At 51.5% G+C, this 16,045-nt stretch overlaps 1 protein-coding gene across 1 annotated transcript in view; it reads left to right on the top strand.

Moving 5' to 3' along the window:
- The first annotated feature begins 290 nt into the window (after positions 1-290).
- Positions 291-16,045, top strand: part of SDC4 (syndecan 4) — an 18,844-nt gene continuing 3,089 nt past the window's right edge. Inside the window, exons 1-4 of the mRNA XM_057378383.1 lie at positions 291-432; positions 13,899-14,040; positions 14,910-14,962; positions 15,197-15,380. Of these exons, the coding sequence (XP_057234366.1) occupies positions 352-432; positions 13,899-14,040; positions 14,910-14,962; positions 15,197-15,380 (460 nt within the window). The 5' untranslated portion in view covers positions 291-351. The remainder of the gene's footprint in view (positions 433-13,898; positions 14,041-14,909; positions 14,963-15,196; positions 15,381-16,045) is intronic.

The following is a 16,045-nucleotide window of genomic DNA, read 5'->3' as shown; positions in this document are numbered from 1 at the left end:
CCCCCGGGATCGGTGCGGGACGCTCGCAGCCCCCCGGGATCGGTGCAGGGCTTCTCGCAGCCCCCCGGGATCGGTGCAGGGCACTCGCAGCCCCCCGGGATCGGTGCGGGGCGCTCGCAGCCCCCCGGGATCGGTGCGGGGCGCTCGCAGCCCCCCGGGATCGGTGCGGGTGTGGAGCGGGGCCGGGGCATTCCCGGCGGGGCGGGAGCAGCGCCGCTCCGCCCCCGCGGGCAGTGCCGGCCCTATAAGGGCGGTGGCAGCAGCGGGGCACGGTCAGAAGCCGCTCCGATCGGATCCGTCCCTCCGTGGTCCTGTCTGTCCCGGTACAGCCTAGCCCAGCCCAGCCCAGCCATGCCGCTGCCCCGCGTCCCGCTGCGCGCCGCGCTCCTGCTCCTGCTCGGCCTCCTCCTGCGAGCCGCCGCCGCCGAGTCGGTGAGTGCCGCCGGGACCCGCGGGACAGGGGAAAGGGGAGGCTCTGCCCCGGCAGCGAAGGGCTCTCGGTGTTACCGGGGGTGGTGACCCGCGTCTCTCGGACCCCGCTCGTCAGTAGAAAGCCGGTACCACCAATGCCTCCCCGGGGCTCTGCCGCCGCTGCTTGCCCTGCTCCGGGAAAAGGGCAGGGTGGGCGAAATAGGGAGACGGCGATAGGGCAGCTCGCGTTCTTCCTCCGGTTGTCTTGGCTCGGACGCGGTTTCCTCCAGCAGATGCCAAAGCAATGTCGTCCCGGGCTGGCCGTGCCCTGTGCGGGGCTCCTGCCCGCTGTGGAGCTGTCTGGGCGGCTGTGCCGCTCCTCACGTATCCCGTTCTGCCCCGTGCTGCGCTCGGAGCGGCGCAGGAGACGCGGCTGCCTGGTGGAAATGAGCTGCTCTGCTTTACAGCCTTGATCTCCAGCTGCGGGTCATGGAAGTCCTGTAATTCTTGTGCATGTGTGGCGGGTTGGATGCGTGCGATGGGTCWCAGCACCTGGACAGGCTTTCCAGCCTTACCTGAGTTTGATTGTGCTGCTACCTACTGTCTTTCTGTGTGTATCGATCCCTCCTCGCTTCCACATGGGTGTGAAAAACCGGTRCGATACCGTGGAGGGTTTAATAATATCTTAAATATATAATGAGGTGGAACATTTTGGATGCTTCAAGCCGGTCCATGTGGGGTCTTCGCAGTGAAGCGCAGTTCTGGGGATTCTGGCTTCCCCGCTGTTTGTTTGTTTTTGTGCTTGACCATCTTGCTGATAATGCACTCAGGGCAGATTCCTCTGTTAGTGTGAAAGAACTGCTGAGATTAAGGTAACTGCAGGAGATCAGGGGTTCCCAAAGTAGGTTTAATCACCCCCGTTGGTTTGTTTTGGACTGAAGGCAGGGTGGGCAGATCACAACCGATAAGGCTCTTCTGCTTTCTACTAGGGGCACAGGGCTGGGGGGTTGCTGATTGTAGAGCAGGAAACTCCCACAGAGAGYATCTCTGTAGTAATTGTCAGTTACTCTCTGCTAAAACCAAGCAGYCCAAATCCACTTTACTCTAATCTGGTGTCTTTATCCCTGCCATTAAGCACGTGAATCGGTCGTTTGGGAACTGGCCCAAACTAGTAGGGCAAACCTTTGGGGCAGACAGCATCTGGAAGTTGCACTGACCATGTTTGGTATGAAATGCAACTTGGTATCCCTAGGGACTGGAGTGGTCTGCAAGCATCGGATTTCTGCAAAGACAACAAATTTTGCACAGATGTGGTCCGTAAATCCTGATACAGAACTTACACGGAATATTTATTCGTGTCTTTTAAGCTACCTCAGTACGAGTGTATTCTTGAGAAGTAACGCTGGCCTACTATAAACCCTTATCCAAACAAATTGTTTGGGTTACAGGCTGCTGGGGAGKAGACGAGGATGACACACGGTTTGGGAGAGTTCTGCTGGCCCTCCTCCCATATTATTTTTTTAATAGCACAGCCAAAACGTGCAGGGCTGCACAGCATGTGGCTCTCGGTTTTTCTATGCGGGCAGGGTGAAGACAGGTAGCTGTTTCTTAACAAGATGGGGATTGTATTTCTTGTGCTTATGTAAGAGCGTGGATGTTGAGAGTGATTCGGTGCTTGAATATTTCCCCGAGCCTGTACAAACAAAAATGCCTTGGCTCTTTTCCCCTTGAGCAGCTTTCTGGTGTAAATGGGATTTCTCCGTGTGAAGCAATCCTGGATGTGTAAGAGGGTGGGGAATATTACTGAAGTGCCTGAGTGTGACGTTGGTGCTCCGGCTGTGGGTGGGTGGGTTGTGTTACAACAGCCCCGCAGTTTTGTGTGAGAACATTGCCTCYTTCCCGCGGGGCCGGGGGAGGCTGGAGCTGCTCCTGATGTCACCAGGTGGTCCCCAGCCCTCTCCGCCTGAGTGCCTTGGAAAGCAAAGGATGTGTGGGCAGGATGCTCCCCTCTGTGCTGAGCAAGGATGGGCTTCCTGCAGAACATGCTTGAGGGGGGATGGACAGAAAGGCAYCAGTGCATCCAAAATGTGGGATCGGTGGAGTTAACAAAGGATGTGATGTCTGCCTTGCTTGGGCTGAGTGGCATCGCTGAGCTCTCCCTGTGCTTTCAGCATCCAGAAGTGCCCCTGGCAGCGCAGGAGGGAAGCAAGGGCTATTTCCCTGTGGTGGAGGGTATTCCCTGTGCTGCAGGCTCAGTTTGTCTGGGCAGCAGAAGAGCCRAGTGCCCAGAGCTCAGCAGGGCCAGAGCAGTGCAAGTGGGCTGCWGGCTTGTTGCAGCTGTCCTACTTTTGTGCCTTGAAGTATGCAGGAAAAGTCCTCATGCAGCATGACATCGTGTTCGTGTGTCCTCAGCAGTGCAGAGGAGTACAAATCCAACCCAGAAGCTGCTGGCAGAGGATTGCTCAGGGAGAGGGGGGAGGCTTCATGCTTTTTGTGGGCTCTGTTTGCTGGTTTAAAGCAATCATGCTCAGAGGCCTCCTGATTGGCAAAGCTGGTGTCTTGTTGATGATAGCTGTGTTTGGAAAGTAGTGCAGCATTATTAATGTTAAAACCGGTTTGGCTTGTCCTGCTGCCATTGATCCCCGAGGCCTGTTCTTTCTGCTCTTTGCCCAGTTTCTCATCTGTCCCTCCCAATCAAATCAAGACATTGCTATCTGCACGTTTTACTTTATTTTACCTTGGCTTGCCACGCTCACATTTAGAGTGAAACTCTCCATTGTTCCAGTCTCCCTAAAACACAGAGCAGCAAAATGACRGTGTCTAAAGCGATGTCCCTTAGCCCTGAAGGGGAAAGAGCTCATGACTTTGGCTAATCAAACCTTTAGCTGTTTGTTGGGATGAAATGCCTGTAATGTGCAGGGAAAAAAAAATAACCTCTTTAGGACCTTGTACTTTGCTGAAGTGCATGCACAGCTCCTGGGCCGGGAGTTCAGGGGTGCACGGTCCTTCTCCAGCTCAGCACCTTGTCCCCGCTAGATGTGGAGGTTCCCATGGGTGAGAACAGTCACCCTGCAGCACTTGGGGCACAATCAGGGAAACAGCCCTGCTCTCATCTGTCCCGAGTGCTGCCAGCTCCCATGCTGGAGAGTGCTCTCCTGTGGTTCAGAGCTTTCCCGAACATCTTACGCAAGAGGCAAATGGGGGCTGAACTTGGTACTTTTCAGATTTGAGATACCAGAGGCTCGTTCACCCTGGGAAGTACAGGCTGTTAGCCAAACTGATTGCTCTCTTTTCTGCCCCTCAGGTTGCTCTCTTCTAAGATCCTGGCACTCTGAGGTCCTGTAAAGGTCTGCATTCAGTTCAGCAACAGGGAAAATGTTTTYTCCTATGTGTCTTCCCCTCTTCCTTCCCCTCCAAGCCTCTGCTAATGGCTTTACTATTGCCTTGAGCTGTTTCAATGCCATGGGGAGGCCATTTGCTGCTCTCAAATGCCTGAAGTAGAGCCTAATGTTACCTTGCCATGATTTTCCTGTGGTGTCATGCTGCCTTTTCAAAATGCTCGAGTCCCACTTCCACCACAAGCTGCAAGCTGCTAACCTGACTTTCTGAGTGATGGGGGTGGGGGGTGGAGGACACTGGCTGGCTCAGAATGCAGGTTTCAGCACAGCTCCTGCAGCTACTTTTCCTTCYCTTTTGGCTYCTRGWGSTGGTAARTGCTCTRTTGGAAACATYCTGGCTKCTTGAATCCCCTTGGCTATAAGTTRCCACTAGATTGTGTTGTATTTTRYGTGTAMGTTGTTCTTCCTCARATGAATGGATTGATGGAYTTAGGTTTAAAGACTTCTTAAAATCAGTGATAGTATCTGTACCTGTAAGGKTGGCATGGTAACTGTGGTTCTACGGCAATGTAAATTACTTGGGTTGACTTGTAAATGACTTGATTAAGTTATCGTGGCGCCCTGATCCCGCAGAACTCCCCAGCTATCACCYCGGCCAGACTAAACGCGGCGTCCATCCTTCAAAACACTTCCTAGCTCTTGAGTTAACATTTATCCTCTTGAGCCAGCTCTCAGGTCTCGCAGCTGCATTCTCCCCCTGTACTCAGAACATCCTGTTCCTTTATGCCCTGTAACAACAGCCGGGTTGTGCTGCTTTTGCAGCCTCAAAGGAGAAGCTGATGCAGTCGAAGCACTACAAAACCGAGGGGACAAACCCTGCACACGCCTGACCTCCGGGCTGCTGTTGGGGAGCATGTGTGGCTGTTTGTTTGAGACTCGCTGGAATGCAAATGCTTGAGATTAAGGATTCAAATGATTTGCACTAGAATGAGACTCTTGTGATGAGACCGGGCTTGGTGGCTCTGAATAGACAGGGCAGCCTAGTTAGAATTTCACTTGTAATAAGCTGCTGCTCCGAGGGGCTGTAAAAGATCCTGCACTAATGAGCAGTTAGGGCTGTGCTTCTAGGTTAGTTCAGACTTATTTTTTTTTTGTCTTTAAGCGTGTGCCTTAATGTTTGTCCAGTAAATGCTGCTGGTCAGAGGAGCAYCTCTGCTATGTGTCGCCCTGACTTGCAGCAGTCCTGCTCTGACTCAGGTTTCTGGCACTTGGCTTGGCATSCCAGCTCCCGGGGACACTGCTGTCACCCTCTGAGTAACGGCCCTGGCCCCTTCCCCGAAGCAGTGACTCAGACTTCCGAGGCACTGCAGCACAGAGCTGGATCTCTTCTTCTGGGGCTGGAAAAGGGGTGCCAGGCAAAACTAATGCTGCTGCTTGGCACCCGAGGCACTGCAGCACAGAGGTGGATCTCTTCTTCTGGGGCTAGAAAAGGGGTGCCAGGCAAAACTAATGCTGCTGCTTGGCACCCGGGCTGTGCTGCCCTTGGCACCGAGCGCCTTTGCTGCTGCCTCCTGTTTAATCTGGTTGTRGCTTTGGTGGGCAGAAAAGCTGTCGGGCTGCGACATGTGACTGCTGCCAGCAGCCGAGTTGGTGTTGGCAAAGGCAGCTCAGAAAATGGCCCTGTCTTGAGCAGCCGTGACTTACTCTGGCAGCTCCGTGGTTCCTTCATTTTCAGGCAGATGCTGTTGGAAACRAGAGTTGCATGGGAGAGAGGAAAGCGGCAGTATTATCCGAAATGACTGAAGRCATTCAAAGCAAGCTAAAGGAGAATAAAGTCTCAAAAGAGGGGGTTAAATACTTAATCCTGAATCTGGAGAAAATGTCAGCGTAGGAGGGGAAAGCACGCAAGACGTAGCTGCGTCCCTCTCAGTTTCTGAAGGCTGGCTGACTTGAAAAGTATGCTTCTTGTAAAAGTCTTTATTTTTGCTGGAAATAGGCGCTCTTGTCAGTTTTATCCTTAAATCCGTTGAGGCTGAGACTCTGCTTATGAAATGCTAAGAGGCTGTTGTTAGACAAATTATTGGGATAGCTTAAAAATCAAAGCAGTTAATTAAAATCTCAGGGAGACACTCCTTGGGGCAGGAAGGAGACTGGGAGACCCATAGTACTGTTACCCAAGCAGCTGGTTTTGTTATGTCAACCAAAACCACGGCTGCTTCTTGCTCAACAAATCATGTTCTGTCAGGGAAAGCAAAGCATTCCATGGGAAGGATTTCTTTCTTGATGTTGCTCTGCCTTAGCAGAGAAAGAGAAAAGTGTCTTTTCCATAGTTCCTCTAAAACTGTGCTGCTGTCACATTTGAATACAAAGAGATGTGGCCTTGCCCCACTTACRTTGCTGCAAAGCTGATTCTGCCTCCTGCCCTTTAGCTGCTGTTACAGTCAAACTAGAGCAATAAAATGCAAAGCTACCTTACATAAATGGCTGTGATTGTGCCTTGCACTTGCACTGAAGTGGTCTGTTCAGCATGGGAGCCAGAAAACTCTCTGCAGAAAGCAAAAGGGACTGAGAAGAATATGGCTRGAAGGAGTGAGACCCATCGGAGGAAAGACAGATCCTGCCTGGTGTGGTGCTAGGAAGGTGGCAGGAGCAGCTTTAGTGGGTTACTGTCCCCCTTTCAAAACAGAGGGGCTCCTACTCTCCTCCAAATGGAAATACAGCCCTTACTGATGTCAGGAGCTTTTGCTTGGAAGATTCTGTTCCCCAGCGAGGTAAATATTTATTGCAAATCCACAGTGTGCAGTGGAGCAGAGTCTGGAGCCAGGATCTTGCAGGAGACTGTTTATGCGCGGGCTGTTCTTGGCGCTAATTCCAAATTTCCTGAGGCTGAGTACGAGGAGCTGGTCCTGCGTGTTGGTTACTCACAGACTGGCTCGTCCAGCCGAGCGTGGGCTCTGCAGCACCAGGCAGGSAAGGAGTGACCAAAACAATGGCTGGGTCCCTCTGCTCTGGCTGTGACAGAGGGTGCAGGGACATGGTCAGCGAGAGCTGGAAAACTGATTGTTCACCCTCTGCTCAATGAGGGGAAGAAGCCTGACTAGGAATTCAGAGCCCTCTGGGAGAGGAAAACGCTTCTGGAAGTGACAGGTTTCCCGAAGTCCAGCTGCATTATCCCCAACAGCACATGCTGTGTCTGCTGCTTTCTGGGCCCAAGCCAAGGCATAAGTAGGGAATGTCTTTGTTAAAAAACAAACCAAAAAAAAAACCCCATCAAACCCCACGCACTGAAAACCCAGCCTCTGCTGCTGCAGCTAGCCAGGAAAATCCCTGCTGTTGAAATGTTTGTTTGTATAAATGCTCACACGGGTATGGCTGATAGCGCAACAGCAGCACTCCACTGTCTCGAGTGCTTTTGTGCCGATAACTTCCTCTGCTGCTGTTCTTTGCTGTCACCTTTGCCAGCAGAGCAAGGCTTGAAATAGCCTAACTGTGCTGGCAGGGCTCAGCTGCCTGGGCTAAGCCTAAATCTTTGGGCTACTACTTCTGATTAGATTAAAATGGATCGTGGGAGGGGAAGCGTTTGTAGGGCGCAGCATTGGGAATCTTGACTGTACAAACAAGCTGAGATTAGCTGCATGGTGAGGCAGATAGSAAAGGCACTCTTTGAAGTTGGGTGTCTGCCTGGCTTAATTTTGCTAACTCTCTGGCATGAGGGAGCATAAAGATCCCAAAAATGCACGTCACGCATTTTTTGCCAAGTGGAAATTCTGCTGGTGTGTTCGGGGARGCATTGGGGTGTAGCTGTATTCTAGGAAAGGGCAGTGAGGGCAGGCCTCTTCCTGGTCTGAGGGGGAAGTGGGGCATGTGAAATATCCCAAGTCTGAAGTGTCAGCATGAAAAATCATCCTTGATGGAAAAGCTGTTTTGCTGGGGCCTTTGTATCCTTTTTTTCCTCCTACAGACAAGGATGCAATGGAAGCTTCTATTATAGAGTAGGGCAACTCAGAGTGAGTTGTGAGCTGGAAAAATTGTGAATTCCTTTTTTTAACCTTGAATAGAATTTTTCCAGCTTCTGAACTGAGCTCTGGACAGTGAAGCGTATGAACTACTTATGATTAGGTTAATATTTTTTTAATGGTATTTACAATCTGTTTATGAACTAGGTGTGTATCATGGCCTGTGACCGGGAGAACCCTTCTGGGGCGTGAAATGTCTGTCACAGTTGTTTTCCTCTTGAGTCACATGAGAGCTCCTGCTTTTTCCTCCTGTAGTTTTCCTCTSAACTTTCTTTATTTGCTTCAGGGTGAGTGAAGGACGCTCAGCCATCTGCAACTGCTTGCTGAGCTTTATCTGCCCTGGCTGGAGTGGGCAGTGGTCATCTCCTTCCAGCTTGGTCATCTCCTTCCCGGTCGGGTTTAGAGCAGATATTTTGCCACCATTGCAGTAAACAGATTCCAGCTTGTGCCTGTCTGGCAAAGGACTCGATTTTTATGGCTTTGCTCTTGGCTGATAATGAGGCAAAAGCAGTTRAACAAGAGTTCATTCCTTTTTAATCTCTCTGTCCTCCTGCAGCACGGCCGGTGCATGGAGGGAGCAGGCTGCGTGTGAGAGCACAGCAGCTCAAAGGTAACTGAGRTTTGACTTTGTGAGTGCAAGGAAGCCTATTTCGAGCGAGCAGAGCCTGGGAGGATTCRTCCCTGCTGCAGGGGAGGCACCCGTGACAGCGAGTGGCTCTCCAGAGCCCGGGATTACAGCGTGATTGTCACGGGGATTACAGCTCGGCTGCCGCATGAGCCCCCAGGAGAGCTGCTTGTGGCGACACGGCTTAAAGAATCACCCCGGGAATGGGGGCGAGGGGGGAGTGGGGCTGCCATGGGGCTGATGTGCCCTCTGCACGTGGGCTGGGGACTGGGAGCAGCCTGGAGAGCCGGGAGATGGAGACCTGCTGGGACAGGGACAGGGACAGGGCAGCCTTCCCTGAATCACCTTGAACCAGTGATGCTCTCCCCAGCAGAACAGTTCTCCAGCCTGCACGTTGCTCCTGCTGTCTCACCGAGCAAAACCCTGCTCCCTGTCTGTATTGCTGAGCACAATTTAAAAAAAAAAAATTTTTTCCACTCTTTGGTAAGAGGCACAAAGGCTGTGCAGTAACTGCTGTGGGTGCTGGAGCTGCCTGCAAGCCCTGGTCTGTACTTCAGTCTCTGATTTCCCCCTTAGTCCTCAGAGGGGTCCTGGATTTGCCTTTAWGGCTCTCTGGTGGGAGCAGTGGACAGTCCCTGTCAGAGGAGATGGGCAAGGCTGGCTGTGCCCTGCTCTGGGACTGCTTGGAAAGTGTTGAGCAAAGGTGGTATTTAACTATGTCTGGAAGCCTCAGGTGATCCTGTCATGCAACTCAATGCAAACATGTGCCTGGATGGGAGCTGTTTAACTTTTGTCCCTCGGCACAAAGGCCAGAGCAGGCTGTGTGTGCTGCAAGTTATGTGGGACAGACTGACCAGGAATGGTAAAATGGTACCTCCAGGCATGGTCACAAGGAGCTGGCACAAGTGGATTTTTAAATTATGTTATTGTGGCTGATGTGTTAAGGGAGTTAGATGTGACTTAGATTGAAATACTGATATTTGCTTTGCTCTCAGGACTAAAATGACTTCTGTGTATTTATTWTCTTTTCCCCTACCCAGAGCTGGAACATGAAAAGTGAAGGATATTTTTGGGGGAAATATAGGCCCTTCCCTCACTAGTCTGGCAGGAGCTGCCTCTGCTGGAAGCTCATGTCACTTCAAATAATGTTTTTTAATACTTATTCACATGGGAAGATAGAGCTGTCTTTGCCTGTTAGCRCTGCACACCTCCCTCCTGTGGAGATCAGCTCTGTTTGGGCTGTTTCACACTGATTTGAGCTGCYCTGTTTCCAGTGCTGTGTGGCTCCTCTGTTTTTAGGGGGTGAGCTCTCTCCTAATGCCTGCTCCTTCACATGCCTGGCATGAGCTGTGAAACCTTCCTGGTTCCTGGGCTTGGTGGAAGTGCATGGAAATCCCCTCTCTTGGGCTTGGTGATTTAGAGTTTTGCATCCCTGCAGCTCCTTGTGYTGTCCAGGAGCCCTTCCTGGTTAAGATGATGTGGTTGTGTGGTGTGARGTGACATGTCTGTGACAATGCAGGGTCTGGGGAGGATATTCCGTGTAATGCTGCTTGCTGCAGTGAAATGAGGGGCTCTGGTGCAGGGCACCTGAGAAGCTCTGGGAGCAGCTCACACCTCCCTGTCCCTGCAGRCTGCACAGAGTTAACAGCTCTGTCCCCTTGTGCCACCTCCCCGGCTGGCCCAGCTCCATGGGCTTTTGTCTAGGAAAGGTTGACTTTCACCTTGCTCCTGTTTACTCCTAGGCTTATGTACACAGTGCTGGGGAGGGAGACCAGGAGCAAGCACTGAGTCTCCATGCCAAAATTATAAACTTGATAAAGGGCTCTGTACACTGTGAATGCCCCAATCCCTACAGGTCTGACTCCCTTTGCAGCTTGCTGGCTGTGACCCTTCAAAGGAGCTTTTAATGAACTCTGTGTTTGATCAGAGACAAGGGACAGCTGTAAAAGCCAGTTTCATGTCTGGAAAACTTTGYCTCTGCCCCAAAACATCATTTGGGTTTTTTTGAAAGAGTTTTACAAAGGCTGTGGTGAGGATGTGTGGGCTGGGGCAGGTGAGCTGCCTGGTTTTGTTATTTCCCAGAACTTGCCAGCGACTGGGGAAATTCACACATTGCACAGAAACTTTGCTTGCKGCCTCAGTGCATGGCTGATCTGGCTTTGAGAAGAGGTGAGTGCTGTTGTGGGACTGTAGGGGAAGGAATACGAAAGAGAATGGGATGGGCTAGTGTTGGAGCATAGCAGAGTCCCAGGGGTGCTATTCCTGTGCCTCCACTGAGCAAAGAGTGTGGCTTCATCCTTTCTCAAAACATGAGGCCTCTGTGCCCAGCTTTTCCAGGAATGAYGCTCATAGTTCACGTGCCTGACGTKCTGGTYGTCTGGCAGGGAATAAACTCTTACTTATTTATTTCTTTATTTATTTTTGCCACTGGCAGGCAGGAAAAGCTTCTGCTCCCCAGCGTGCTGTTTAATCTCCCTCGGGTGCTTACTGGGGATAAAGCTGCTTAACATGAGAAAGAAATCCTGGAACTAGACTCCTGCAGGAAAGGTTGGTTCCTCTGCAGACCCTCCTGGAGAGGAGCATATTAATAGTAGGATTCTCCTTCAGCTGCCAGGGTGAGGTGGGGCTGTGTGGCCGCCCAGTCCAACTCTGCCAGCGAGTCCCTGGCCTGGCTCCAGCCCTGGGATAACAGGTGGTGGAAGGGAGGCTCAGAGCAGCCTTGGTGCCCTTCTCCAGCTGGCAGTTGCAGAAGGTGTTAAGCTGAATGTGGCCAGGGATGATTTGGCAAGGGCTGACCATCCTCCTGTGGCAGTCTCAGAGCTTTTTCCCCTTGGCTGCAGCATGCAAGCCCAGAGGAAGGATGGGCACCTTCCGTGGTGCCTCTTCACCAGGCAGCAGAGCTGCAGGGAGGACTGTGTGCTCTTGGAAAGGGATGTGCTGCTTTTAAACAATACTCCAGGGAGCTCTTTATGTAGCACTTGGGAAGCCCCACGATCTTGCTTTTAAGCCCTGTTGGAGTGCCTGTGTGCCCTCTCCCAGGTGTGTATGTGAGGAATGTGCCTGCTCCCGACCTGCCCTGTGAGCACGGAGCTCCAGCATTAACTCTTCCCAGCCTGCCGTGCCCCAGCTCCCTGCCAGGACCTGCTTCCTAGAAGTACATACCTTAAAACCTGGAGAGTAATTATGGAGGTGCCCAGCAGCCCTCTGACTTCCCYGTCAGATGAACCTGTAATGCGAGGCCACTGCCCACAGGAAAAGTTCCCTGTACAGTTTGAGAAGTTCTTGCGGCTTCCAGGAACTTCCCCATCCTTGCTCAAGAGGATGATGAAGAATGAGTTCAGGGAACGCTCCCATGTAATCTTATTTATGCTTGTGAGTCAGTAATTTCCTTGTTATGTGCTCTGCTGGTAAACACTGTCTGTCCTGATTTAAATGGGATTTTCTGATRGCCAGACCTGGTGCGTTCCACGGCGTGCACTAAGCACTGTGGCTGTGTGCTGCTGCTCTGCTGGTGGCTGGGCTGATCTGATAAGGCCAGTGGGCTGTCCGGCCACCTCAGGGCTTCAGCCTGGCTTTTCTTGAGCCACCCTTGCTTGGACATTTCTGGCTGTGAGTCATGGTGAAGCACAGGCTGAGCTGGCACCGGGTGTGGCTCAGCACAGCACTTGCCAATATCAGTCTGCCCCGTGCAGGATTGTGCAAATCTGCAAGAACAAGTGCTCCCCAACCCCGAGAATTGGGTCCTTCCTGCCCCTCGATGAGATGGCCAGAAGCTGCCCTGGGAACAGCTACTGCATGCTGGCAGCAGTTTCCATTGCAGGGCTGGCTTTGGCTGGGTTTCGCATATCTTGAAATGAATTTGCCTTGGAGCGAGTGATCCGTAACGCTAGGAATGCCTGATTCCAGGCCGGGAGAGGATTTCTTCCAGGCTGACCTTCCTCCCAGCCCCCTTCCCAGCRTCTAGTGCCAGGCTTGGCATAGCAGAGAGAGGGGTTCTGGGAGAAGTGGCCATTCGTGCCCTCTGGGCTGTTCATCTGGTTATCCTGTAGCGGGGTTGCTGRGGAAACCAAAAATGCCTCAATAAGCAAGGAAAAGCACATCCAGTGCCGCTGCTCCTGGTGCAAAATGAGAAACATCTTGTGCTTGTTTGTGGCAAGCAGGGGAGMGGGGCTGGGGCTGTGGCAGAGGAAGCTGACACATGGCTTGTGGCTGATTGTTGGCCACGCTCAGGGATCGATAGCGGATGTAATTCATCACCTCTGGGCTGTGGGATGGGCCACACCTGGCCAGGTGAGCAGGATAGCTGATCCCAGCTGCTCAGGGCTCTGTGGTGCTGCCACCCAGCTCTCAGTGTCCCCAAGTCTCTGATCCTCCTCACCCTKCTGAGGCTGTAGCCTGGTGAGCTTGTACATGGAGAAAAACCCTTGGATTTGTGGGACTGTGGAATGCTCTCCTGGGCAGACAAAACATTTATTAGGACTTCCCAGTCGTCCTGTGAGGACAGCATGAAGGAATGTTGCTCTCTTAGCCCCCAGCAATGGGACCCATCCATCTGCATTGTGCCTCTTGCCTTAGGGGAAGGGGCTGAGTCCCCCTCCGTGGTGATGATCCCATGGCTGTGGCAGCACTGCAATCTGGGCTGGTGTTGAGCAATCCCACAGCTCATACCTGTGGTACCCTCACCGGGGCTGGCCCCAGGGCTGTGGGGCCAGGAGAAATAGTTCTGGGCAGTTGCATAACTTTGGTGAGGGCAGGAGATTGGTGCTTGTGGCTCCTTGAAAGGTCCAAGTGCAAATGAGCTGTGGGGTGCAAATTGCCCTTGTGGCCAAACAGCTGATATCTGGGAGGCTCTCCAGCTTTTGTGCTGTAACTGTGCTGCTTGGGCCTTTGGATTGTGGAGATATTTTATAGGTTTGTTTGTTTACATGCTTTTTAAAAAGGTGAGGCAGGGAAGCTCTTCCTTCAGGCCAGTCATTGTTGATAGTGAGTGCTCTTGAACATCAGCCTGCATTGCACCGAAGCTCAGCTCAACTGGCAGACCGGTTTTTAACCCCTGGGTGATAAAATAGGTTTGTTCTCAGTAAAAGAAGYGAGGAATTGCTTTGGTGCTATGCAAAAAACTGACCTATACGTGCCAGGCTTTGTCCCTGGGAATAGCAGGTCCTTCCAAACTCTGCCTTATCACAAACTGAGGGTATTGCTTTTCCAAAGGCTTTTGTTACAAACTCCTGACCAAGATCCTGTTGTGCTATTTTCACCCTGTGTGTTCAGGTGAACCTCTTGAATCTGTAGCCCTCAGGAAATTCCCCTCCCAGACTGGTTCTTGCTTCTGTTCTGGGAAATTCTAGGGGAATTCAGCAGATAAAGATGATGCTTTTGGTGGAGAGGAAGTTCAGCATTTCATGTTTTTCTGGTGGAAGTGATGTGCTCAGCACAGGCTCTGAACCCTCTTTAAAATGCTTCTGACGAGTTTTCTGATATTTAACATGTTTCCAYCCCCTTTTACAGGTGAGAGAAACTGAAACCATGGATGCTGGATGGCTTGACTACCCTGCCTCTGGGGACTTGCCAGACGATGAAGACATCGGTGAATTCAGGCCTTACTTAACCTCTGATGGGTTGGATATAGATGAGACATCTGGGTCAGGAGGTAAGTGGGGAAATGGATCTCCCTCAGCTGTTGCTGTGAAATTTCTTTCAGCACCAGCCTTTGAGTGATGGGCTAAATCACAGCCAGAGCTCCAGAGGAACCACAGTGTCAGGTGGAGATGAAAACTGTGACTCGGATGAGAGCAGTGAAAGTGGTGGTGCTGTGATGTTGAATCACTCRCGGAGGACAGATGGAGTCCAGCCAAGCTTGTCTTGCTGCAAGTGAAAAGGCCTTGTGCTTGGCTGGATGTCTTTCCTGTTGAACTCCAAAGAACTGCTGAGAAACTTTAAAAAAAAAAATACCTATTGTTGAGGCAGTGTTAAAAGGCTTAAAGTTAATGTCTCAGTTGAGGCCAAACAAGGTAAAGGACYAACTGGCGTTCAAGTGAACTCTCTGTGACATGCAAAGCTCCCTGCCCAAACCAGTTTCTGTAGCTCTGTGTCCCTTTATGTGAGGATTTGTTCTTTAAAAGTAAAGGAACAAATGCTGAAATCGGTGCCTGACATGTTTGGGCAGATCTGGAGGGTTGGTGAGCGATCCTGTAGGGATGGGCGGTGGGAGCAGTGCCCTCCGTTGGCATTGCCTTGTGAGCTGTGCCAGAGCTGCTCTGCAGGGGCCAATGGATCTGGCTGAAGAGCCCTCCCAGCAGAGAGGTGTTGGTTTCAAGATTAAATCTCGTGGTCTTGTGCAATCCGAGTCATTAAATGATAAATAGTACCAGTAGRTAAGGGGGAATTGCAGAGGACAAGTGTCTCAGTTCATGTGCAATTGCTGGTAATACAGGAAGTGTSTGAATTCTGTAAAATTCTGTAAAAACTGTGTGTAATGAGACCAAAACTTGAGAGTCCTTTTTTTTGCTCTTTCTGCAGACTACTCAGACTCTGAAGATGCCATATATCTGACCACCATGGACACCCCTGTGGTAGGTATTGCTCCTGTGTGGTTTTAAGCAATATTTAGCTYCTCTGCTCTGTCAGTGAAACTTTCTGAGCACCCTCCCCACCCCTGCAAGACGTGGCATCGAGATGAATCCACCTGCATGAGCAGGAACAGTGACTCGTGAGGCACTGARCAAACTTTGTGTGCCCTGCACACCCTCCTGCTCTCAGCTGTGGGTGCTGCTTGCTGACGGGTGTGGTCTGTCTGTGCTCTGTAGATATCTGACAACTATATCCCTGGAGATACCGGCAGAAAGATAGAAGGTGAGAAGAAAAACACCATGGTGGACAATGAAATCATTCCAGACAAAGCTGTACCTGTCGAAGAGAACCTGTCCAACAAGATCTCCATGGCAAGCACAGCCAACAGCAGCATCTTTGAAAGAACAGAAGTCCTTACAGGTAATACTCCACCTCGTCCTGGTAAATCATTAATGCTGAAAATCAAAATGGCTCCTGTTGTTCCCTGTTTCTCTGGGGAGCAGCTCCCTGCTGACAGGGGGAATGAATTGCTTTACCTCTGTGGTTCCGTGGAGCAGGGTGGCTTCTGCCTCCTAGTCCTCAAACACAACAGAGCCTGCTGCTGTGTTTGCTGGGATAAACAGCTTGTTTTTGAGCCTGCCAGCTGCCTGTTGGCTTAAAGCACRTGGCAGCTGCTCTGCACCCAGGTACTGCCTCAACAAGGGGCGTACCTGACCATAAACCAGTGACATCACAGACTTGCATATCAAATACAGCCATTTTCCTCTCAAATTGTGCCCAGGTCCTGCCTTTTCTGAGCTTTGCCAGGAGCCAAGCAGCCCCTCTGAGGGGTTCCACGTGTGGTCAGCTGTAGGAATTTGAGTACCAAGTCTAAACCAAAACCAGGCCACTGGCTTCCCCTCAGCATGTGGGACAGGTCTGTCTCCASTACATTGCTTGGCCTGATGGCCTCAGCCCTTTGTGCTGACCTGCAGCCATYCTTCCAGCTGGAAAAGAGATGGAAAGAGTGGATTGCAAAGCCATCTAGCAAAGAAGCTGATTTAGTGTGAGGAGTGGGTGGGAGAATGAGGGATAAATGTCACTGA

The sequence above is a fragment of the Malurus melanocephalus genome, unplaced genomic scaffold (assembly GCF_030028575.1).
Source record: "Malurus melanocephalus ecotype Western Australia unplaced genomic scaffold, MMel_1.1 scaffold_356, whole genome shotgun sequence".
NCBI lineage: Eukaryota > Metazoa > Chordata > Aves > Passeriformes > Maluridae > Malurus > Malurus melanocephalus.
Note: the sequence above shows the minus strand (reverse complement) of the source record. Positions and strands in the feature narration are given on the sequence as shown.